General features: G+C 44.1%; 1 protein-coding gene across 2 annotated transcripts; it reads left to right on the forward strand.

The window, feature by feature from the left end:
* Positions 1–25,635, forward strand: LOC123777737 (uncharacterized). 2 transcript variants are annotated; one of them, XM_045774582.2, is made up of 4 exons: positions 1–124; positions 17,061–17,187; positions 17,384–17,444; positions 17,960–25,635. In XM_045774582.2, exons 1-4 carry the CDS (start codon positions 122–124, stop codon positions 19,695–19,697), a joined length of 1,929 nt encoding a protein of 642 aa, XP_045630538.1. In that variant the 5' UTR covers positions 1–121; the 3' UTR covers positions 19,698–25,635. The 2 variants fall into 2 exon arrangements, with proteins under 2 accessions (XP_045630538.1, XP_087723376.1); XM_087867250.1 differs by having other exon boundaries at positions 17,963–25,635.

Below are 25,635 nucleotides of genomic sequence, written 5' to 3' on the forward strand. Positions count from 1 at the left end.
GATCGCGGGTCGCCTGTATTTAAAGGTGCCACGTTGCTCTACCGCCGTTTCTTTCGCGCTGTGAGCTCTGCCGTGCGGCGTATTCTAAGGAGGGCCGCCGGGGGACCCAGGAATCCTAGAAATGGTGAGCGTGCCTCGTGGGGTAGAGACGGGCGCTGAGGGGCCGGTTATAACCGGCCGGAACCGGCTGTGGCGGGACCCCCGCGGTCATCTCCGGAGTCTGCGGACCCGAGTCGGTCGGTGGCGCCGCTGGGACGTCGGTCACCTCCGGTGCGCGGCTTGGGTGCTGGGCCGGCAGCGGGGACCCTGGCGTCCGGGGTGCCCCGTCCTGTGCGCGGCGACTTCGGCCCCGGATCCTCAGGGCAGCTCTGCTCCCGCAGCCGCGTCTCCTCCGATGGAGCGGTGACCGCGGGGAGGGTCGTCAGGGGACCGTCGTGACTCGTTCTGGTTTGTGCGTGGGAGGAGCTGTGGTCTGTCGGGTCTCCAGTCCCTTCTTTTCCCCCACTAGGGGCCCGTTTCTTCCTGAGCGATCCAGATGTTTGGGAAGCAAGGTCTGAAACCTCTGACCCTGCCTCCTCCCTCCCCCCAGCCCCAGCGCAGCTCTCCCTTGGGCAGGCACTAAATACCTACTTTTCCAGTTCCTTCCCGCCTTCCCTAACGCCAGCTTCCCTTTTCCAGTTCACAGCATCATTGTCAACCATTGATCCCATGGGTGTATTTCAAACAGACCCAATATGTTAGTTGTTCATTATTTAGCCACAGTCAGTGAATGACTGTTTTTTTTTTCGTGTGTGGATATTTTACTTGAGAGAAATGCCGAGAATAATCACCTGGAACTACTTTTGTATGAAATCCTTGTGCCTCTCCCCTCAGGATCTTTCCTGGGCACAGACATCCTGTGGAAAGTACTTTGGGTGGCGGTGCCTCTTTGAGACTTTCCCGGGTGTTCTGTCAGCCCAGTTCCAGGTCAGCGCTGCCCCTCTCTGAGTAAGTCACTTTTAAAAGATTTATTCACTTTATTTTAGTCTTAGTTTTTAAATGTGTAAAACTTCGTGTACTCGGTAGAGCTTGAAACACGGTATGAAATATTTCCAAAGAGGCAAGAAACGTAATTTCAGAAAAATATGCCGGTACTACATTGCGTGTGTTAAAAATTCTTGTTTCCCTTTTTTCCTCCCAGCATAGCGAGTAATAACTCTGAGGTCTCTTATTTTGGGTGAGTTCAAATGGATTTTCAGGGCTTAGATTTGCAGACCAGAAGTGTTCAGGTATGATTAAGAGTTTATAAAACAGTTACTTGCCATGGAAATAATTAATGCAAGAATTTTTTTCCCCCCAGGAATGCAAGAATTACTTGGGGTTTTGTTGAACTAGCAGAGTGCTTTACAATTTTCTTCCCACTTTTCCACATAAACGCTGGGTCTGAGTGATTTTGCTGGAGTCTTCAAACTGTGGGTTCATGTGATTTAAAATACCCGTGGTGGGGTGCCTGGGTGGCAAGCGTCTGTCTTTGGCTCAGGGCGTGATCCCGGCGTTCTGGGATCGAGCCCCACATCAGGCTCCTCCGCTGTGAGCCTGCTTCTTCCTCTCCCACTCCCCCTGCTTGTGTTCCCTCTCTCGCCGGCTGTCTCTATCTCTGTCAAATAAATAAGTAAAATCTTAAAAAAAAAAAAATACCCGTGGTTTCCAGCCCATTTTCAGGGGGAAGCAGAAGCCTGAGGTCAGTGTCTCTAAGCTAAGACCCCCTTATTAGATCCTATTTTGTTTTGTTTTTTTTAAGGTAAACTCTGTACCCAACGTGGGGCTTGAACTTATGACCCTCAAGATCAAGGGGTGCGTGCCCTGTGGACTGAGTCAGCCAGGTGCCCCTTAAACTGAGACCGTCTTAAGCCTGCCAAGGCAAGTACTTGAAGGCCCAGTTGTTCTGGGGCCTTCTCCCAGCAGGTGTCCTACTTGCTCACACCCACTGTGGAAGGAGCCCTTTATTCTGGGAGAAGCTACAGACTCTTGGGTCTGGGATAGCACTTGGATCAGTGGCTGGGTGGAGTGATGAGGCTGTGATGCCTTTTGGAAGTTGTAGCCGTGTAGGTGTGCTCAGAGTATAAATTATGTACATTGAGAAAGTCTGTGAGTCAGGGGTTCTGTGTTCTGGATTAGGATCAGTGAATGGGGAGGTTGTTTGGGTCAGAACCTTGAACTGAATCCTGCTGAGAGTTTCCTCACCTGGGAGAATGGAATGGAAGCCTGAGGGAGGGAGCGGTTCCATTAAGCCCCGGGGAGGGGGAGGGTGTGCGGGGGGGGCCCCCAGAGTTCATGCCTGTGGCTGCTCAGGTGTCCCTGCCCTCCCTCCCCAGGGACTGACCCACTCCAGGGCTTCTGTCCCCACCGGGAGAGTCTAGAATGTGGAACCTTCTGAATGTGGCTTTCCTTCCATCCTGGGGGAAGCAGGCTGCTCCTCTGTGCTGAGTCCAATGTTTGTTTCCTGGATTCCTTTCCTGATCAAATCGTGCAGCAGAGGGCTCTGGTTTCCCTCAGCACTCGGGCTCCTCAGCTATCAGTTGATTGAGAGAGAGAGTGTGGGGAGAGCTAGAAAATTAGGGAAACCAAATAGAATTTGTGTTCCATTTAGGCAAGAGAACATCAAGATGGGAGATGAATGAATGAAAGTCTCAGGTACATATTCCATTTTGGTGTGAGGAAAGCTAGAAGATTAGGGAAACCAAGTAGAATTTGTCATCTGTTTAGTCAAGGAATGTCAAAATGTGAGATGAACAGTGTTTCAGTTCATCTTAACATGTTAAGTCATTTTTTCATTTTTAGATTAGTTTGTGTATGTGCATGTCCGGAGGCTACACTGTGAAAAAAATGAGGTGCCATCGTGCTGGAGGAGGCCCCCCTTTCCAGGACCCTTAGGCTCCCTGGGGAGCTGCTTGGGCGTCTGTGAGTGAAAATAAGTGGGAGTTCGTAGAGTTCAGGGATGACAGCGCCACATTTGTACATGTCGGAGCTCAGACAGAGTCGCTGCTTTTCATGCCTTCTCAGCATTTGTAAAGCTGGGCTGTAGAACAAGGCTTTGAGTGGAAGTTTCTCCTCTCTTCTAAGCCTCTGGATGCAGGCCTCAAAAAATATCATAGTGGGGGCACCTGGGTGGCACAGCGGTTAAGCGTCTGCCTTCGGCTCAGGGCGTGATCCCGGCGTTCTGGGATCGAGCCCCACATCAGGCTCCTCCGCTATGAGCCTGCTTCTTCCTCTCCCACTCCCCCTGCTTGTGTTCCCTCTCTCGCTGGCAGTCTCTATCTCTGTCAAATAAATAAATAAATCTTTTAAAAAATACCATAGTGGGTTATTGAAATGAGTTCAGATTAATTAAATGAAAGATGTTCTGTTTCTGTCACCAGGGAAGAATATTAATGCATCTGTCTTCATCTTTTTTTGCCTTGTAGACTTCTTTTTAAAGAGCAGTTATGTTTACCAAAACCTTGATCAGAAAGTGCAGAGACTTCCCATATAATCCCTCTTTCTGAACACTGTCTCGTACACACACACACACTTTTTTTTAACAGCATTTAAAAAAAATGTTTATTTTATTTTTTTGGTTATCTCTACACCCAGTGTGGGGCTTGAATTCATGACCCTGGGATCAAGAGTCACATGCTCTTTCAGCTGAGCCAGCCAGGCACCCCTTTATATATTTTATGTCTTGTATTACTTTGGTGCATTTGTTAAATTTGGTGAGCAAACTTCGAAGTAGTTTACGTTAGGGTTGACTCATACAGTCTCAGGTCTTCAGCTAATATGTAAAGACATATTTTCATTATTTCTGTAATATACAGAATATTTTCATTGTCCTGAAAATCTCACGCGCTCCTCCCTGCCCTGCCGTTCATTCCCTGGCAACCAAGGATCTTTTAGTGTCTTGTCTTTTCCAGAATGTCATGCTTGGAATCATAACAGTGTGTAGCCTTGTTATATTGGCATCTTTCACTTAGGAATATGATTTTAAGATTTCTCCCTGTGTTTTTGGCTTTGTAATCGCATTTCTTTTTATAACTGAAGAATGTATCATCCTGTGAATTTACCGGTGATTGTTTATCCATTTGCCTGTGTTTGTTTTGTTTGTTTTTTTTAAGTAAACTCTACCGCCAACGTTGGGCTCGAACTCACAACCTCAAGATCAGGAGTTAACGTGCTCTACCAACAGAGCCAGCCAGGCATCCCCATTTGCCTATAATTTGTGCTCCTCTCAGCCTGTCTGTACCAATTGTTGTGGTTGGACTGGTCCTTGTGGTTCCTGTTATGCCTGTAAGACTCCCTTCAGCAATAACCACCAGGAAACTTTGAAAAAAAAGTTTGTATAACCTAGAGGATCTGGAAATTATACAGCATTCTAGGGCTACACATCAGTGTCCCCAGTAGAGAGAGGCAGCACACAGGCTTGCGTTCTTAGTTTATGGGGGGGGTATGCTGTGGTTTTACTGCTTCCTCATTATTGGTGAATTTAAAACTTAAGAACAGGAATTTAAATCACAAGAGAAAAAAAAAAAACGAGTGGCCGAATGGTCAGTTACCGTAATCAACCAAGATCTCTAAAACAAAGGAGGTGTTTTGGTTCTTTATCTAGTCATGTGGCTGGCAATGTGTTTATTCTAGATACTGTCTTTGAAGTGGGTGCCTCTTTGAAGTGAATGCCTCAGCAATCAAAGCTTAGGTCAGGCACTTGCATTACAAAAAAGAAAAAAAAAAACCCAAACTGTCCTGGTTTGCATTACAATCTGTCCTGTGATGCAGAGGCCACAGAGTCGATGGTGAGGACCTTAACTAACCGCCTGGTTAGCTGATGTGCTACAAGTCAGGGGTAGGGTTTGTCCAAACCCAAAAAGTACACCTCTACGTAGGATTGTAGTAGCAAATACGTAATAATTGAACAGGCAATAGTCTGAAGTCCAGTCCAAAACCTTCTTGCCAAACTTGAAGAGTCCCACATTAAAACTAAGTCAGTGATCTTAGGGGCCCTGGAAATCCTTTTCAAAGAATTGGGTAATATTGTGGAATATTTTAACATCATGGGCCATGTGGTGTAAGTAGGTTTGAACCCGTCCTGAGTTGGTAGATTAGCTCCATAACTCGTTGATCTAGTTTCTTCCTCCTGAGAATGGATCAGTTCAGGTAAAGGGTGTGTCTCGTTTCAGGAGGCAGTGATGCAGGGGGGCTCCCAGCGTTAGGCCTGAATGGTATAAGTATTTGCGGCGGTTAGTAAGAGGTGTTTCTGTGGAAACAAAAGAAAAAGTGGTTAATGATTGGAGCAGGTTATAATCCCAGTTTCTGAGTTCTGAAGGCAGCCAGTCAAGATGCTTCTTGATGTTGGGATTGAAGCATCTTTATAGACAGTGGGAGGGCAGGCAGGGGCAATCTGATGGATCTTCCTGCTTTGCAATTTGAGTGTTTTGTGATCTTTCTGAGAGGCCCACGCAACACTGGCATGAAGATTGACCATACGTATATGAGCTGTTGTAGTGGTTTCCCTCAAGTTTGTATAAGATTGTCCCACATTAGCTTTCGTGCTTTTGGGAAAAGGGCAGTTTTAGTTCTCAGTGATTCTAACTCAGAAGAATGGGAGAAAAATTGGAAACATTAGTTTGGAGAGTTGTAGCCAGATGTTGGAGGAAACAAGAAGAATTTAGAATCCAGTTCAGTTCATAGGTAAAAAACAAACCCTCAAAGACAATGAACATAACTAGAATCTAATATCTATAAAGGTGTATTAATGACCTAATTTTTCTATGTGTAGTCACCCCCATTGCTATCAGAGATAACCATAGTAAACTAATTTGTTTGCAAATTAAGCCTAGTTTTAATAAATTTGGTCTGATATTTACATAAGTGCAATAAGAATAGTGATTGACCATATAGAATGTCTTTTTTAAAGATTTTATTTATTTGAGAGAGAGAGCAGGAGTGAGCGCTTGAGTTGGGTGGGGAGGGACAGAGGGATGGGCAGACTCTCCACTGAGCAGGGGAGCCCGACACAGGGCTTGAATCCAGGACCCCAAGATCATGACCTGAGCCACCCAGGCGCCTAAATGTCTAAAATCTGCTTTGTTGGAACTTTTCAAAGGAATCTCAGGTTGGACTTTTAAAAATCTCTTGTGGCTACGAAGCCAAGCCTAGGACTTAACCTGTCAAACTGCCTGCATGCAACACATATGGATTGGGATTAATTCCTCTCTTCTCGGGGTCCTCAAAAATAGAAGTTCCTGCACCTGCCAGGAAGTGACCTTCCCTATGCACCTGCTAGGGCTGCTGGGATCCCTGTAAGGTACTGGGCCTGATTTTTCCACGGGGCTTTATTGGCTCCATAAAGTCAGCCTTAGTTCCTTAAAGCTGTCTGGTCATACCTGAGTCTATCTATGTATGTGTCTCTGTTAAACATGACTTTTCAGTCAAAGCCTTGGTAACGTAATCAGTGTTTCCAGTTGTGTTTTTACAAGAAGACTAGACTGATTTTATGTAAATTAACCATATTGTCGTGACAATACGAATACTCACTAAAAGTTTCTGAATTCTGGAGGGATCAGGTAGGGAGAAAAGGTGATTGTTTCTTTTTGGTTCCCAAAGGTATACTTAAGAGGAAGGGTTTCCTTATATCTAGAAAACAAAAGATTTAAAAATCCCAGTATTAAACAAAAGTCATAAAAATTATAATCACCCTTACCAGTTCACTCAGTCCGATGTAATGAATTCTCGCTCTTGCTCTTTGGTTAGTAGATTTCCGGATGCAGTTTTTCCTAGAGCACTGTAGATTCTTACCCAGTTCAGTGGAATGATCTGAAAGTTAACCAGAAACATGTATTCTAGAGTACTTTGGTCAGAGTTCTTTCCATGAATATCTCTGAGGATGAAACACTTTTGCAAAAGCATCGGAATAAAACAACTGTCCGTAAGTGACAAAGACTTAAAAATGGCCGTGGTTAAAGATCTGATGAGAGTTCATTATAATGCAGGTGCCAAGAAAATTTGTTTATTTCTGTGGCACACAACATTCCAAGATAACTAGAATTACAGGAGATCACATTATAGCGGGGCATGGCAGATTTTTAGGAATTTCATGTAATTTCTAGAATGCTTACTTTAATAACATTCACCCATACCTTGTGACCTCAGTAAGTTGATCATGAGTGACTTGAAGGTGCTTCCCATGTAATTTAACATACCCGATAAGCCTAATTAGTGTCATCTGTCTGTCTGTGTCTGTCTGTCTTCTGGCTGCAAACATTGCTGGGCAGTTTAGTTACCTGCTGGGGTGTTAATATTTCAAAGGCACGGTAAGATTTACATCTTCAAGGGACAGGGAAAGAAAATACAAGTTTTCTCCTAGGGGTTTAGTGCATTTTGGGTGGTTTTCACAGTTCCATTTAAAATGTAGTAGTGCTGGGGCGCCTGGGTGACTTCAGTTGGTTAAGCAGCTGTGTTCAGCCCAGGTCATGATCCCAGGGTCCTGGGATCCAGTCCCGCACTGGGCTCCTTGCTCAGCGGGGAGCCTGCTTCTCCCTCCTCTGCCTGCCACTCCCCTTGCTTGTGCTCTCTCTATCTGTCAAATAAATAAATAAAATCTTCAAAAAAAATGTAGTAGTGCCATCCTGTAATTAGAGGGAGCGCCCTGCAAGGAATAATTCTCTGGAGTCAGGGTCAAATGGAGCCTCCATTTGAGGAAGTAGTAAAGCTCATCTTAATGTTTTCCGTTCACTGTGAGCCTTAACTGTGGTCACTGTGGTGTCAGGATGGGCCTGGAGCGAGGCAACACATACCAAGTCTGGAGAAGGTCTCTGGTATGAATATTGGTGGCTCTGGGAGCCTTTGCCTTCCCCTTTCCCTCTTTCTCCTCATCAGAGGCCTTGATAATCCTCACAGGGGATTCATTTGGTACGGGATGGCTTGGGAGGCGTGATTCTTGGTTCTGCCCTGTCGAGTGGGGTGGAAGCTGATGGAGCTTAGGATCTGTGGTATATCAGTGGAAAGAAGCATGTAACCCAGATGGATCTTTAAAAAACTTAATGGATTTTAGGGGCTTTGGAGGTACCAGCCAGTTGATGTATTTTGGCAGCTGTGGGTAAGAATTCAAAGCCTGTTCCAAATAATCAAAAACGTGCAATTAGCCAGTTAATTCCCCTCTCTCCTTCCTGCTGCATAAAATCTTCAAGAAACGTTTGAATTTTAGTTAAGGTATAGTTTTCAATCTCCGTTTCTCCTTATAGATTTTTTCCTGTTACTGTAATCTGGTGTGGTGGTACCAGACCCTTTGGGATGACGTCACTGGGAGCCCTCATAGCTAGCAGTTTTCCTCTCCAGGGTGTCCCAAGAGACTTCTCCTGGCTTGAGGTCAGCCTCCACCGGTGTGACATGCACAGGGTCTTTGAGAAAAGCTCATAGGCCTCTAGAACATAGGATGGGAGTGTTGGCATGTTGGTATGTATGGCATTGAAAAACACCCAGGAAGTGTCCCTGGGCTTTTGCATTTATCAAGGAGTTCGTGCTCCTACCAGATGTTGGATGACATTTATATTTGTCCATTATATTTTAGCTACATACTGTCGGGCCCGGGGATGAAGAACCACAGCAGTGAGTGTAGTGAGTGTAGAGACACAGACAGCATAGGCCTCTGTTCTGTTTTTCCTCTCGTGGTGCCATTGGTTTCTGTGGGCAAGACTGTTTGCCCTCTTCTGGGTTAGGACACGGAGTCCTGGCATGACCCACTGACTCGGTGGTCACAGGTGGAGTTCTCCCGAACTGCAACTGCCGTCACATAGACGGTACTTTCCTCCTGCCTTTAGCCTGGAGCTTCTCCTTGGGATATGACAATAGTCTTGTGATTCAGGTCACCCTCCTTAGCTCTCCTGGGCTTGAGGCGCGGAGGACCCTTATGCATATTCATAGTCAATTAAGGCCTTTAGAGTTAGTGCCCTAATTGTCTCATTAGAACAGAAGGCCTCAGTTGCGCTGCTCTGGGGGAGATCCTTTGATGAGTGTGGCAGCTGTGACCTTTTGGGTTGGATCCCGCCAGCGCAGCGCACAGCTGGGGCAGTGTGTGAGAGCACTGGCAGTGTGACAGACGCCCCTCCCAGATGGCCGAAGCTCCCTGAGGTAGGTGCTTAGTAAGCAAGTTGCAGGTAAAGGGCATTTCTCTTAATGAATTACGAGGGCAGTCATGGCAATCCGGCCACCTACGCCAGCTATTTTGTGCGGGTCCCAGCCTTTCAATCCCCGGTGTCCTGGTTGGACTGGCCCTTGTGGTTCTTAGGATTGCAAGACACTTCGCAGCACTCACCATCGGGGGACTTGGAGAAAAACGGATTTATTACTTAGAGAACCTGTTAAATACACAGCCCACCTGGGGGCAGGCAAGGGGCTTGGGATCTGCTTTTATTGGGGTGAGGATGGGCGCCTAGGGTTTCATGAGCTTTCTTTTGCTTGGTGAATTTCAAACCCAAGAGTGGAAATTTAGGGGGCAGGAGGAGAAAAAACAAGTGGCCCAAATAGTTACTGAATCAATCAAGATGCTTACAACAAAGCCCGCCCTCCCTCCCCTCTCTGGGCAGCAGCTTGTTCTTTATCTGGGCGGGGGGGGGGGGGCTGCCTGGGAGTGTGTGTGTTTGAAATGGCAAAATGGCCATCTTTGAAGTGAATGTCTCAGAGCGGTCGGTGCTTAATTCAGGCACTTGCATTACAACCAGCCAACCAAAAAACAGCTGTCGTGTTTACACCAAGAGCTCGGTGACAACGCTTTCTTTTCTGTGCAATTTCCCAATGACGGGATTTTCAGATTGTTTTCATGCGCTTCTTGACCATTTCCGTATCATCGCCGAAGTGCATGTTCAGATCAGTTCCCATTTTTAATTGGGTTGTCTTTTGTTGAATTTAAAGAGTTCTTTGGATGTTTTAGATACCAGCCCTTTATTAGGTAAGTGATTTACAAAGATTTTCTGCCAGTTCGTGTCTTGTGTTTTCATCTTCTTGACAGTCTTTCTCTGAGCAGGAGTTTTTCATTTTAATGAAAACAAAAATTTTATTTTTTTTTCTTTCTTGGATCTTGCTTTCACTGTTGTGTCCAAAAGGTAATCACCAAGATGCCCTAGATTTTCTCCTATGTTACGTTTTAGGAGTTTTGTCATTTTATATTTTATACTAAATCTGTGACCCATTTTTATTTAATTTTTGTGAAAGGTGTAAAATCTTCGTATAGATTTTTTTTTTACACTTATGGTTGTGTAGTTCTTCCTGCACTATTTGTTGTTGTAAAGACTATATTTACTGTTGAATTGCATTGCCTTTGGTCCTGTCGCAAAGATTGATTCTGTATTCTTGTGTGGATCTATAGAAAGTAATTGACTTTTATATATTAACGTTTTGTCCTTCAGACTTCGTTTACTCTCTTCGTGCAGTTGACCCTTGAACGTGTTTTTTTTTTTTAATATTGATTTATTTTAGAGAGAGAGTGTGTGCACACAAGCAGGGGGAGGGGCAGAAGGAGAGGGTGAGAATCTCAGGCAGGCTCCGATTCCCTGCTTAGCACATTGCCTGATGCGGGGCTCGTTCTCACCACCCTGAAATCACGACCTGAGCAGAAATCCAGAGTTGGCCGCTTAACCGACTGAGCCACCCAGGCACCCCTAAAAATTTTTTTTGAAGAGGTGATAGAGGAAGCCACAGGGTACTTACTTACAGCTGCCCACACCAGTCTCCCCTGGCCTGAATCAGAAGCGCCGCACACAGGGGTAGTGCTTGCTGCCTTCTGAATACCTGCGGAGGGCGGCCAAGGCTCTAGCAGCCCCTGGGGACCCTGGGACCCATGTAGTAACCGGGTGGTCGGGTTGAGGGCTTGGTGCGGGTCTTCGTTAGGCTGGGCTGACGTGGGGGAACTCTCCCAGAGGCAGGCTCAGCACTGCACAAGAAGGCCCACGCCAGTGCCGCACCCACTGAATCCTATAAGCAAGTTGGCCTCTGGGGCTGCACTGGGACCTCTTCAGTCCCTGGGCCCCTCCCAGGCCCAACTGGGAACCTTGCTGTGACCTGGCCCAGGTTCTCCTGGATGCAGGAGCCCTCAGGTATGGCTGCAAGGACTGATGGGCATGGGCCTGTGGTGTAGCCCTGAGCAGGCGGGGCGCTGTATGGTGCCTCCAGCCTGCTGTCACCTCCCTCAGGCTTGATCTGTGGCAGCTGCTGAGATGAGGCTCCAAGGCTAGGAACATGGCCATCCTGGGGCCAGTCCCACAGCCACTACCCCCCGCCCCCCCCCCTTGTCCGGGCCTGATCCAGCACAGCTGGGCCTACCTATTGGCAGATTTTTTTCTCAATAAATTTTTATTTATGACTTTCTTGTTTACTCTAGCTTATTTTAGTGCAAGATTATATTATATAGTACGTAGAATATAAACAGTTACATGCTAATTGACTTCGTGTTGTCAGTAAGGCTCCTGGTCAGTAGTCTGCTGTTAGTAGTTAGTTTTTGGGCAATCAAAAGATAAACCCAGATACTGAACTGACCAAGGGTTGGTGTCCCTAACTCTTGAGTTGTTCAAGGGTCAGCTGTAGTTTAAAGGGCTTATTTTGGGGCGCCTGGGTGGCTCAGTTGGTTGAGCATCTGCCTTCGGCTCAGGTCGTGATCCCAGGGTCCTGGGATCGAGTCCCACATCGGGCTGCCTCCTCAGCAGGGAGACTGCTTCTCCTTCTGCCTGCGGCTCCCCCTGCTTGTTTTCCCTGCTTGTTTTTTCTTTCTCTCTCTGACAAATAAATAAGATCTTAAAAAAGAAAAAAGAAAAGGGGTTTTCTCGCTACTTGGGACTCTTGGAGATTTTCTCCATAGACAGTCTTGTCTTTTGCCACAAAAATAGTTTTATTTATTTATTTATTTATTTATTTATTTATTTATTTATAAAGATTTTATTTATTCATTTGAGACAGGGATACAGAGAGACTCAGAGAGCATGAGCAGGGGGAAAGACAGGGGGAGAGGGAGAAGCAGGCTCCCTGCTGAGCCGGGAGCCCGATGTGGGGCTCCATCCCAGGACCCAGAGATCAGAGCCCAAGCCAAAGGCAGACGCTTAATCATCTGAGCCACGCTGGTGCCCCACAAAAGCAGTTTTATTTTATTTACTTTTAAAAAGTTTTTTTTTTAAAGATTTTATTTATTTATTCAACAGAGAGAGAGACAGCCAGGGAGAGAGGGAACACAAGCAGGGGGAGTGGGAGAGGAAGAAGCAGGCTCCTAGCAGAGGAGCCTGATGTGGGGCTCGATCCCACAACGCCGGGATCACGCCCTGAGCCGAAGGCAGACTCTTAACTGCTTTGCCACCCAGGCGCCCCTACTTTTAAAAAGTTTTATTTCTTGCTTCCCAGTCTGCATACTGTGTTTTTTGTTTTTTGTTGTTGTTGTTGTTCTGTGTTTTGTTTTTTTTCGTTTTTGGGTCTAATCGCATTAGTTAAGAATTCCAGTACAAGGTCGACTAGGATTGGTGAGAGGGGACATCTTGCATTCTTCTTGATTTTACCAAAACACATCTAGTTCTTTCAGGGTAGTGCACTTGAATTAAACAAGAGTCCATTTGGTGTAGAGGCAGGTGTGTGGGCAGAAGGGGAAGCATTCTCCACCACAGTGATTTGGTCTCAATCTCCAGGGAGCCTATGTACCTGGACTTGACCTTCTGTGGTATACGGAGAAAGGTGTGTCATCTTTGTCCTTAGTTCCTAATAAAAACCTCTTGAAGATCTTGGAATTACTTGAGTGATAAGGGTGATAGTATCTTTTTTTTTTTTTTTTTTTTAAATAAGGCAACTCTTGGCCAGCTCCTCGATAGCTTCAGTGACACTCTTGTGAAATAGATTGTTTTGAGGTCAGGCCTTGTTAAGAAGCTTAGTATATTCTGGACATATTTTTAAATGGCTACTTTTTTGTCTTTAATTTTGGAGACAGTGCTTTACCTGGTACCTCAGGTCTGTGATGGAAGAGTTGTTGATTTCAGGTTTCTTTGCTTTTGTCTTCTGAGGACTGGAAGCCAGCTTCTAAGCTCCTTAATGCCCAACCAGATATCAGAAGTCTCTGGCTCCTCTTTTGATGTTTGACTGCTGACAGCTTTCAACCTTCATCTCTCCTTCCTCCCCTTATGCCCCACATCTGTATGAGGGGACCAGACAGCCTGGGTGTTTCTTCCTTTGGTTTTGGCAAGTGATTCAATCCACAGAAGGCCCTGCCCCTGTACCCCAACTCTCACCCTAGCCCACCCCCAAACCCAGGCTGGGCTGCTTTCCTTTCTCTCAGGCGTTTCCCACCTGCTTGGGAGGCCTGCCCTGCGCTGCCCTCCTGGACACTTGCATTATGGAAGTAAGAAGGCTTCCATACCCTCTAGGCATGTGTGTGTTGTCAGCGTAGACAGTCTGAGCCAAATGCTGCATATTTTGCGATCCTGTTTGCTTTCTTTTTCTATTGATAAATCCTCCAGATCTTTTGATATTAGTGTATGCTGCCATACGCTGCCAGACTTGTATGAGTCTCTCAGTGTAAATGCACAAAAAAGTCTGTGGACATGGTTGAAAAATTCTTAGGCTGTAGATAGTGATCAGATCAAACTTCGGGAAATAGCAGTGGATTGAATCACTTGACCCTCCTACATTCTTGCATTGTTTATTGAATAACAAGTTACAATTCATGTGGTCTTCTACACTTGGGATTATTAAATTGATGAGTTTTTTTTTCTATTCACAAATTTTTATTCTAATCACTGTGAAATGGGATCTACTGGACTTTGTTGTTGTTGTTTTTAAGATTTTATTCATTTACTTAAGAGAGAGAGAGAGCCTGAGAGAGCACAAGCAGGGGAAGCAGAGGGAGAGAGAGTACAACAGAGGGAGAGGAAGAAGCAGGCTCCTCACTGAGCAGGGAGCTAATATGGGGCTTGATCCCAGGACCCTGAGATCATGACATAAGTTGAAGGCAGCCATTTAACTGACTGAGCCACCCAGGCACCCCTCTGCTGGACATTTTATTTTCCCTTTTATCTCATTACCAAGGTGATGGACATTTTTAATATATGGTATTTCGTCCTCTGTTCAATATGTTTGACTTTTTTCCTTTCGAATATGCATCTGGTCATTTTAACTCTGCCAATTGACCTTTTATATTACAGGTGTTGCTGATACTTTTCCTTGATTGTCTTTTAATTATCTCAATTTTAATATAGTAGAATTTGCCTGTCTCTGAGTTTATGGCTTACTCTTTTTCTTACGAGAAAATTCTCCCTATTCCTGTGTCAATAAAATGTCTGTGAATTCTAAAAGTTTCCTAGTTTTATCTCGCACCTTTTTTTTTAAAGATTTTATTTATTTATTTGTCAGAGAGAGAGACTGAGGGAGGGAGGAGGAGAGAACACACAAGCAGGGGGAGAAGCAGTCTCCCTGCTGAGCAAGGATCCTGATGTAGGACTCGATCCCAGGACCCTGGGATCACCGCCGGACCCGAAAGCAAACACCCAATCAGCTGGGCCACCCAGCTGTTCCTTATCTTGCACATTTAAATCTAAAATGAATTGGCTGTTTTCCATAGACTATTGGGGGGAATACAGTGAGTTTTTGGAAGTGATTAACAGTGTATGCCTGCGCATTTATCAAGTGTTCATGATATTTGCCACTTTGCTTCAGTGACTGCTGTGCCCTTGACTGACTTTTCATATTAAATACCAGCCTGTTGAAGGCACTTCCTACCCTTCTCTGTCTGCTTATCACTCTGCTAGTTAGTACTGTATTGTCTGGAATAGTATAGCTTAAAAATCTTAGTGTGTTAGGTAGACCACCACCTTGTTCTTCGAAAGACTGTCCATTTCTCAACATTTGTTCTATCTGTTGGACTTGGAGAAGTACTTTTGTTGACTGCTAAAGTATCTGGAGGGATTATGGAATTTTATAAAAATACTATTTGGGGGACCCCTCGGTGGCTCAGTTGATTAGGCATCTGCCTTCGGCTCAGGTCATGATCCCAGGATCGAGCCCCATGTTAGGCTCCTTGCTCAGCGGGGAACCTGCTTTTCCCTCTGCCCTGCCGCTCCCCCTGCGTGTGCTTTCTCCCCCTTTCTCTCTCTCTGACAAATAAAATCTTTATAAAAAAAATACTATTTGGGAGTGGCGACATCTGGGTGACACTGAATTCTTGTTAAGAACAGTTGGCATTCGTTCACTTACTTTCTTCTACTTTGACATTAAGCAACAATTTTTACATTTTCCTACAGGATCATTAAATACACTTTAGTCTACTTTGGTGCTGAAATTGGTATGAGTCAATTAGGAGCAAACTGAAATGTCATCTCAGTGTGATCACATAGGATGGGCTCAGTTCTTCAAGCAATGAGTTGTGAATACACATGTAAATTATTGTCTACTGGGGAAGTTTTGTGGACACTCAGTGTCTGCAGAGTTTGTTGGGGGCTGGTCATGTCAACACTGTTTGCCAAACCTGTAACAAATTACAGACTCTCAAAGGGAAGATAGGAGTTTAATGTACCGTAATGTTTGCATTAGCGCTTTGGGCACACTGAGGCACACTTACCTTTAGGGTTGTTAGGGTCACTCCCAAAATTCCAGTCCCGGATACCAGCAAAGGATGAACTTTGTCATCCAGGATTTCTAAGGGTAAGGAATCTCAGGCCTGCTAATGTTCACTCTTGGATAATAGGACTTTTTATGAACATGCTTTAGGGTTCCGTTGTGGAAAGAGTTATTAGGGCTGACCCAGGCAGCTCCTTACTCCCTGGACCCACGACAGGAGGTGTTCCTAGTTTGCTGTCACTCTACTGACTGTCAATTCTAGCATTAGAATTGCTGGAGGGGAGCTTTTCTCTTGTTCCCTAAGCATGGACATCATTGGATGACTGATCTCTTTCAGGGACCAGCACTTAGGGGAATTAATCCACTGAGAGATTCCTGTGCTGGGGATGGGGCTATCCTGCTGCCTTCCCGGCAGAGGAACTCAGCAATGAGTGAAGGAGGGGGGAGAGCCTCCAGAGTGGCTGGTTGGGAATCACTTGCAACAGAAATCAGACAAAAGGGATTTGGTGGGGTTTTTGGGAGGAAAGCACTGCTGAACTCTGTATGTTTCACATCATGTCAAATTCACCGTCAGTGCTATCATGGAATTACGTGTAGTCCCTTGCAAATTCCATGTCTTAACATGTTCCTCAAGGTCACCAAGGCCCTGGTTACAGTGATAGAATTCTGTCAGAAAATCTCTTCTGGTATCTTATCAGTATGTGTGTCTTTGTGTCCTAAAAATTGGTGGGAGGCAACTCTGAGGCTCGTGACTGTATGAATTTGGGGGATGTCTAAGTTGTCACACCTTTCCTTCTCATGTCTGAGTTGTATATTCAGAATATCTTCCTGGCCCGTGAAGCGAGACAGATCACGGAAGGTAAAACTGATCCTGTGATAAATGTTATACAAACAAATTATAATTACACTCTGTTATGAAAATATTGTTGTTTATGCAGCTGGATGTGACTGTTTGTAATGGCCTGGAGGATTTCAGGACATTTTGACCAGCTGGATCTTGTAACAGTTTGCATTCTCCTGGCTTCTCGTGTTTGGGGATGGGAATAGAAGAAAAGGGTTCCATTTTTTCCCCTGATTTTGATCATGCACTTCTGACCCTGTGCTTCATGGAGTGCTCTGTGATGTGGGTATTTAAGAAGGAGATGAAAGTTTTTTTCACAAAAAATTGATGGTCTTAAGATGGAAATATTTCTTTCATTTGTACAGCATTTTTCCAAGGTGTTCTGTTCCCTGACAGTAGAGACATGGAGACTTGAAATGATAACAATAAAAATGTAGCAATAAATTCCTGTGTTTATGATGCTGTTAAATTTATGAGGAAGTGAGTATGGCCAGAGAGGAAGAGTCTGATGGCCCCATCATAGAATAAATGTTGAGAAATCAAAGTCCTCTGTGAATTTCTTACAAATTGACTAGAGATCGCCAGTGCTGTCCGTCTCACCCATCCTCCTGTACACATATGTGGGATGTTTTAGGACTCAGTGGCCTTGGAGGATGTGACTGTGAACTTCACCCTGGAGGAGTGGGCTCTTCTGAATCCGTCCCAGAAGAAACTCTACAGAGACGTGATGCAGGAAACCCTCAGGAACCTGGCCTCAATAGGTGAGGGTGACGACAATCTTATGAGTCCATTAGAGAACCAGTGTGAGTTGCTCATCAGTGCTGTTTCAAGAGGTGAAATGTGGAAAGGGAATGTGTTGGTAAATAAATCAGCCATGGTGACTGTTCATCATGGACCTAGAATCTAAAAAACTAATCTAAAAATATTTTTTATGATTTTTCCTGGTCTGCATTTTAGGAGAAAAATGGGAAGACCGTAACAGTAAAAGTCCATATGAACATCATCAGACAAATCTAAGGTGAGTCCCACTCACATAAGAACAGTGTCTCTGGGGGCGCCTGGCTGGCCTAGTCGGTAGAGCATGTGACTCTTAACCTCAGGGTTGTGAGTTCAATCCCAAAGTTGGGTATGGAGTCTACTTATTAAAAAAAAAAAAAAAGAAAAAGGACAGTTGTTCCATGAGAAAATCTTTGTCATAATGTTAAAAAAAAAAAAGCAAATAAATAAGACCATTTTCAAGTTTGTTTATTTTTAGGATATTTTCATCAAAAGTTTTTTTCTAGTATGACGTAGATGTTCAATGTTGAAAACTAATAATGTGGAGTCAGTATTCAGAAACCCCATTTATGATTGTCACTTTTGATTATAGCTATGATCAATTCCTTGCAGAATGGTTAGCATGTACTCACCTTCAAATAATCAGAAAACACAAAAAACACATTTTTTTGGTAAATGGTAAGAATGTCATTGAAATAACTTAATAAACATGAAATTATTAAGAAGCCATTAATAACTTGCTTCTCATTTTTACAGCAGGCCTGTGGTAGAGAGACCCTGTAAAAATAAAGAAGGTGGTCCATGTGGAGAATCCTTCAGCCAGAATCCAAATCATAAGCAGATAAAGAAAACTCCTACTGGAATAAAGCTGCGTAAATGCAGTTTCTGTGGACAAGTGTTCAGGCATCATTCATCCTTTAGCAGGCATATGATCTCTCACACTGGCCACAAACTGTATGAGTATCAGGAATATGAAGAGAAGCCTTATAAATGTAAGGAATGTGGGAAATCCTTCAAGCATCGCCAATCCATTCGAGTACATGTAAGGACTCACACTGGAGAGAAACCGTACAAATGCAAGCACTGTGGGAAGGCCTTCAAGCATTGCCAGTCCATTCGAAAGCATGAAAGGATTCACACTGGGGAGAAACCCTACGAATGCAAACAATGTGGAGAAACCTTCCGGTATCGCCACAACTTTCAGAAACACGAGCGAACTCACACTGGAGAGCAGCCCTATAGGTGTAAGCACTGTGGGAAAGCCCTGAGTTGTCTCAGTTACTGTCGAATTCATGAAAGGACTCATACTGGAGAGAAACCTTATGAATGTAAGCAGTGTGGGAAAGCCTTCAGTTATGCCAGTTACATTCGAATCCATGAGAGAACTCACACTGGAGAAAAGCCCTATGAATGCAAGAAGTGTGGGAAAGCCTTCAGTTGTCCAAATTACTTCCGGAAACACGAAAAGACTCACACTGGAGAGAAACCCTATGAGTGTAAGCAGTGTGGCAAAGGCTTCAGTTGTCCCAGATCCTTTCGAAGTCATGAAAAGAGACACAGGGGCGAGAAGCCCTATGAATGTAAAATATGTGGTAAAACCTACAGTTGTCCAATCTACTTTCGAAATCATGAAAGGAGACACAGTGGAGAAAAATCCTACGAGTGTAAAATATGCGGTAAGTCCTTCAGTTGTCCAAAGTACTTTCGGAAACATGAAAGAAGTCACACAGGAGAGGAACCCTGTGAATGTAATGAATGTGAGAATACCTTGAGCCCTCTCACTGTATTTCAAAGACATGTGATGAAGCACAGCGGAGATGGACCTTACAAGTGTAAGGAGTGTGGGAAGGTCTTCGATTGTCCCAATAACTTTCGATGTCATGAAAAGATACACAGTGGAGAAAAGCCATATGACTGTAAGGAATGTGGCAAAGCCTTCAGTTCCTCCATGTCCCTTCAAAATCATGAGAGAAGTCACAGTAGGAAAAAACCTCATGAATGTAAGGAATGTGGTAAAGCCTTCAGTTTTCCCTGTTCCCTTCAAAAACATGAAAGAAGTCATACTGGGGAGAAACCGTATGAATGTAAGCAGTGCGGGAAAGCCTTCACTTATCTCAGTTCTATGCAAAAGCATGAAAGAACGCATAGCGGGGAGAAACCCTATGAATGTAAGCAGTGCGGGAAAGCCTTCATTTATCTCAGTTCTATGCAAAAACATGAAAGAACTCATAGTGGAGAGAAACCCTATGAATGTAAGCAGTGCGGGAAAGCCTTCATTACTCTCTCAAACGTTCAAAGACACATGATCAAGCACACTGGAGACGGACCCTGTAAGTGTAAGGAGTGTGGGAAGGCCTTCGATTGTCCCAGTTCATTGCGAACCCATGAACGTACTCACACCGGGGAGAAACCCTATCAGTGTAAACACTGTAGTAAAGCCTTCACTCGTTCTAGTTCTTTACGAAACCATGAAAGAACTCATAATGGAGAGTAGCCATGTGAATGGAAGGAGTGTGGAAAATTCTTCAGTCCCAGTTATTCTTGAATACACGAAATAACTGGAGAGAAGACTAATGAACACAAACAATGTGGTAAAGTCTTTACTCCCTATGATGTTCATATACATGGAATTCATACCAGAGAGAAACTCTCAATGTAGGGAAAGTTGTGCAAGCTGTCTTTTGATCACACAGTCTTTTGAGGACACGTGAGTGCACACGGGGGAGAAACCATATAAACGTGAATAATCAGGGAAAGCCATCCATGCATTTCCATGGGAAGCCATGGAAAAACTCACACTGGAGAGAATTCTGTTGAATGTAAACATTGTAGGAAAATTCACTTGCCCCACCCTCCTAAAAAACCACATGAGAGTGTATAATGGATAGATACCTTATAAATGAAGGGAAGCTTTTTAATTTAAAAAGATATGTTGAAAGTCATTTGAAAAATGCACTGGAAAGAAACAATGTAAGTAATATGGGTAAGCCTGGTGCAAATTACTGTATAATAAGTACTCCCCCAGATTCATGACATGAAAGAAACGTTATTAACGTTATGCATATGTTGTCTTCATCAATGGCTTATTCTTCATTCTCCAGTTTTACTGAGAAAAGTTGACCTATTACTGCGTAAGCTTAAGACCTGTTGCCTGATGGTTTGATTTACATACATTGTGAAAAAGTTACAGTGGCTCATTCTTAAAGTGATTCTCTGTTTTGTGGATTTCTACTTAGTTTTGCAAGGAAACATTGAGGTGGGAAAATACTGTAGGTACTCACTTAGCAGTGGTTTCTAGGTTTCACGGGTAATTTTCTCCCCTCAGTGAAACACTGGTGTTTCCATTTTGAAAGACTCTTTCATCCATGGATGAACTGAAGTGTATTTGTTAACATGCAAAGGTTTAATTTTTATATAACTTTTTCATTTTTTTTTTTGTAAGGATACGACTGTTGAGTAATGACATGTTACCCTTAAAAATAAACTGCCAATTATTTTACCAGCAAAAATGGGTTTGTAGCAGAGAATTGCAGTTCAGGACAAGGAAGCTACATAATGCCATAGGCAATTGTGGAGAACAAAGGAGAGGAATGCTGTCCTGTAAGAGAAAGCAGGGGACTTGGAAGGGGCTGTTACGAACAAAACATTGGTCGGAATAAACTGGGAAGTTCAAAATATAGTGGCTTCTCATTGGCTGAGTCGTGACTGTCATTGGCTGGGCTGTTGCTGGGTGAGGAGGAACCCTTTCTTCCTGGTGGAATGACAGAGTGGTCCCTAACGTGGTGTTTCACGGTACGTCTCTTCCTGCTGAGTGTGCAACTGAGGAGGAGGGGTGGGGCTGGGAGCTTCCACTGCTGAGCTCCTGATGCCATTTTCAGCTACTGTTTCCTTTTGTTAGTATTTACATTTCTTCTTGTGATCAAGGTCTGTCTTTGAAAGCATTGCCGATGAAGAATAAGGTTTTCCAGGGACGTTTGGGTGGCTCAGTTGGTTAAGCGTCTTCCTTCATCTTGGATCATGATCCCACGGTCCTGGGATTGAGTCCCCTGGCGGGCTCCTTGCTCAGCAGGGAGCCTGCTTCTCCCTCCACCTGCTGCTCCCTCTGTTTGTGTGTGTGTTCTCTCTCTTCAATAAATAAATACATAAAATCTTTATTTTTTTTGAAGATTTTATTTATTTGTCAGAGAGGGAGTGAGAGCTGAATTTGAAGGAGAACTTTCAGGCATTTCCCCTCTGAAGTCTGTATCTTCTCAAGGTCGGAAGTGGAGATCATCTTGGAGTGTTGAGCCAGCATCACCTTATTGGGTACTTGACTTTGTTTTTAAAGATTTTATTTATTTATTTGAGAGAGAGCGACAGACAGCCCGAGCAGGGGGAGGGACAGAGGGAGAGGAAGAAGCAGACTTCCCCGCTGAGCAGGGAGCCCGATGCGGGCCTTGATTCCAGGACACTGGGATCATGACCTGAGCCAAAGGCAGCCGCTTCACAGACTGAGCACCCAGGCGCCCCTGCTTACATTATTTTTAAGCATCTTGACAGGCAACCAGATACAACAGAAGTAACATGACAATTGCAAATTGTATGGTGGTTCTGAACCAGGACTCTAGATCCCAGAGTAGCCGGTATTGACAGTTACTCCAGCTTAGAGGAAGAGGGGCCCTCTGTGACTACAGACCAGGAGTCCTGTATCCCTCTTGGAAGTTTCCGCTTACAGCAGCCATGAGTGCAGAATAGTGAATATTGCAGAAACACATGGAAATAATTAGCCACCTGGATTTGGGAAGATACAGTACAGATACAATCATGATGCAATAGCTGATGAATTTTTTGTAGAATGGCAAAGCTTCAAAGACCTTTAAAAGACTATTCTTATCTCAAACTGTTTGTAACCCAATGTGTTACATCCAGTAAGGTTTCTAAGTCACAGATGGTGAATTTGGAGGAGAATCCAGAGTCAGTTAACATTTCACAAGACTTGTGAATTTTGAACTTTCTAACTCTTCAGGATAAGCCGTCGAAAAATTAATTTCTCACGTGATTGTGATTAGGCTATTTCTGAAAGGCCATAATTAAAAGAAGAGATTTCCCCATTTTGCAAGGGTTTGGGATGTGCAGACGAGGGTGTGGTGTTTCCACAAAAGTGGAGAGCTGAAGCAACAGTGAGAAAAAGGTATACTGGCCCAGTCTGGACCATTTGGGAAAGCTGTCTGGTCTGATGTTGGCCCCTTCAGTTTGGGGAAATCTGCACTTGCCATTCGCCAGAGGGTGTGTGGGACGAGTCAGGGTTTGGTACTTTCTTGAGATGTATAATGAGTATCCAAGAGTTTCTTCCCTGAAGTTTGGCAACCCAAGGGTTAGTTAGCAGTTCCTGAAAAGGGTCTTCTCAGTGAGGTTGAAGAGTCTTTCTGGAGTTGTCTTCTCCAACACATGAAATCTCCACGTTGTAAGGTGTAATGCTTGATTGTCTCTCTGGAAGTGCACTGGAGAAAGATTGTTCTACCAAAGCACTTGTAATCGAAGCCATTAGCCTTCGCACTATTGAAGTATATTTCCTTTTATCAGCTGTGGGTCAGAGGAGGCAGGGGCAAGTGCATTGGCTGTCCTGTGACTCTCAAAGGGTGAGAATCTGAGTTCCAGAGAGGGTGGATCTGAGATTTAGAAGGACTGATGGCAGTGTTACCAGCCACGGTATTTGGAAGGTCTCTACAAATTTTGCCTATTGAGGGTTTTTTGTTTTGTTTTGTTTTAAGATTTTTGTTTATTTATCAGAGCACAAGCAGGGGGAGCTGCAGTCAGAGGAAGAAGCAGGCTTCCGGCTGAGCAAGGAGCCCAATGCTGATGTGGATCTCAGGACCCTGGCCTCGTGACCTGACCTGAAGGCAGCTGCTTAACCAGCTGAGCCTCCCAGGCTCCTCTTGCCTATTGAGTCTTAATAGTGTCATTAGTGTGCTCGACTCACCCTCAGGTTTGAGGGTGATAAGCAGCATGACCTTTGTAACACCAGACAGACCACACAGACTCGTGGAAGCGCCTGACTGGTGAAATTGGTTCCCTGATCACTGTGAAGTTCAAGGGGGGGCTCTCGAGGTCGGGATAATCTTCTCTAACACAATTTTAGTGACAGTGAAAGCATTGGCCTGACTACAAGGGAGAGAGCTTCAGACCAGTGAGAAAGTATGCAAACCATGCCTAAAGTTACAGGAAAGTGTATGAAACCAGTTTGCATGAACTGATGTCCCTGGATTATACATGGAAGAGTATGGATAAGCGAGGTAGGCACTTTTTGTGGCCTTAATTCCCCACCAAAATTCGTTCATGATTGCTATCGTTTCATTAGTAGACCAGTTGTTTAATGCATATGCAGTGTTAAGTAGTGGAGATTTTAGAAGTTCTTGTAGGACTGAGTTGTTACTTATCAGACCAACAATTAATTAGATATCTAATATCTTATTTCCTCGGGCCAGTGTTGGGTGTCTCTTTAATTTTTCTGATTATCATTTGGGATATCAGATATCATCTGATAAATATCCCTTTGGGACATGACAGAGGTTTAGCTGTTGATTTCCTCGAGTGGCATTTTTTTTGTGTGGAAATGTCAGTGAGGTGGTTTCCTTTGGCCTCCAGGAATTGAATCTGGAATGCCCGGGAATGTTAATAACAGCTAGAGCAGCTGGCTAATATGTGACATCTGATAACTTTTGGGCATATGAGACGTTTTTAATTTTGCATTTTATTGGAGGTAAGGACACCTTGTTTCCATAATAGTGTGAGGTCATGAGCTGCCCCAAGGGGGGCATACCGACTCTCAGTACAAGTGTTGGTGCTTTTGCCCTTGGATAATGTATAAACTGGTGTATGGGCTTACATAATGGCTGAAATACAGGTGCTCCCAAGGGACTTCAGAAGGAGTTGTCATAGCATACCCAGCACCATAGTTTTCATCTTTCAAATAGGAACCATCAGCAAACCATAAAAAACCTGCGTTAGAGGAGTTCGCGTACGTTTCCATGGGGGAATCAAAAGTAATTTGTCAGCATTAAGCAGTCATGAGGGATTTTTGTCTGGATCCAAATGTAGTCCTTGTTTTGAGATCAGATGCCCTAAATACCGAAACGTGAATGAGTGAACTGCAAGTTTTTTGGGAGACTTTATGTCTCTTGAAGGCCAAAAGTGTTTGTTTTTGTTTTTTGAAGATGTTATTTGAGAGCACATGTGCAAGCTGGGGGGAGAGCAGAGGGAGGGGCGGAGGCAGACCCCACAGAGCAAGTAGGTGCGGGGCTTGATCCGGATCCTGACCTGAGCCGAAGGCAGAGGCTTACCTGACTGAGCCACCCAGGCGCCCCTATTTTTTATTCTTTATACTCATTTTTGTCATAAGACTCGTTTCTCATTCATAATACCAAAAACTTAGTTCATTTTTTTTTCAGTGCCCTCTTCCCAAAGTCCACCAGGATCATATCTATAGTAGGAGAGAGTGATATAATGATTTCTAGCTTTAAGAGAGAGAACAAAGTATAAAAGACTGTGGGGTGTAACAGAAACAGTGCACTCAAAAGGACTTCTTAGCTGGATTTTGTGTTAGGTGAATGCTGTTAAAGGAAACAAGATTTTTTATTTATTTTTTGTATTGGATGCCCTAAGGAAGGGAGATTAATTCTGTCTTGGGCAATTCCAGTAGTTTTTATCTAGGCAGCGGAAGGAATGGCTTGATGCTAAACCTAGTTTGTAATAAGCACCATTTACATTAGAAGAGGGGAATTTTGGTCATTTTTAGTCTTGGAATGTTATCTTTACCATTTATAGAAACATGGTTGCAGAAAGCATTTGTCTTGATCAGTCGTGGTCACAGAGTAGCTTTTCTGATGATGTGATTTTCTTCTGTTCAGTGTTTATCTAGGCTTTGTAGGCAGTGCAAAGGTCAGTTCCTAGTCCTGTGCAACAATTCTGCTTTCCTAGTTTTCTAGATACTGAAATACTTCATGCAGTGTATTGGATGGTTTCCATAAAGCATCTCACTGAAAATGCATGTATTTCTAATCATGTATTTCTTAGCAAACTGTATGGCTTTTGTTACCGCTTTTGTGAGTTAGATGAGGCTTGTAAGTTTAGGTAAATTGCCAAAGAACACAAACCAAGCAAGAGACAAAGTCAGGATCTCTTTTCTAGTAAAGCCTTTCTTGCTCAGGTACTGTGGTCCTGGTTCTAATATTTCAAGATACCTCATCGGGGCGCCTGGGTGGCACAGCAGTTAAGCGTCTGCCTTCGGCTCAGGGCGTGATCCTGGCGTTGTGGGATCGAGCCCCACATCAGGCTCCTCCGCTATGAGCCTGCTTCTTCCTCTCCCACTCCCCCTGCTTGTGTTCCTTCTCTCGCTGGCTGTCTCTATCTCTGTCAAATAAATAAATAAAATCTTAAAAAAAAAAAAAAAAGAA

Source organism: Ursus americanus, chromosome 14 (genome assembly GCF_024610735.1).
Source record: "Ursus americanus isolate L20-20 chromosome 14, mUrsAme1.1.p, whole genome shotgun sequence".
Lineage (NCBI taxonomy): Eukaryota > Metazoa > Chordata > Mammalia > Carnivora > Ursidae > Ursus > Ursus americanus.

What these genes read in the sequence shown, in the direction of transcription:
- LOC123777737 (XM_045774582.2), top strand. An exon ending in CAGGAACCTGGCCTCAATAG is followed by an intron (nt 17,188 to 17,383) that starts GTGAGGGTGACG and finishes TCTGCATTTTAG; the next exon opens with GAGAAAAATGGGAAGACCGT. An exon ending in CATCATCAGACAAATCTAAG is followed by an intron (nt 17,445 to 17,959) that starts GTGAGTCCCACT and finishes TCATTTTTACAG; the next exon opens with CAGGCCTGTGGTAGAGAGAC.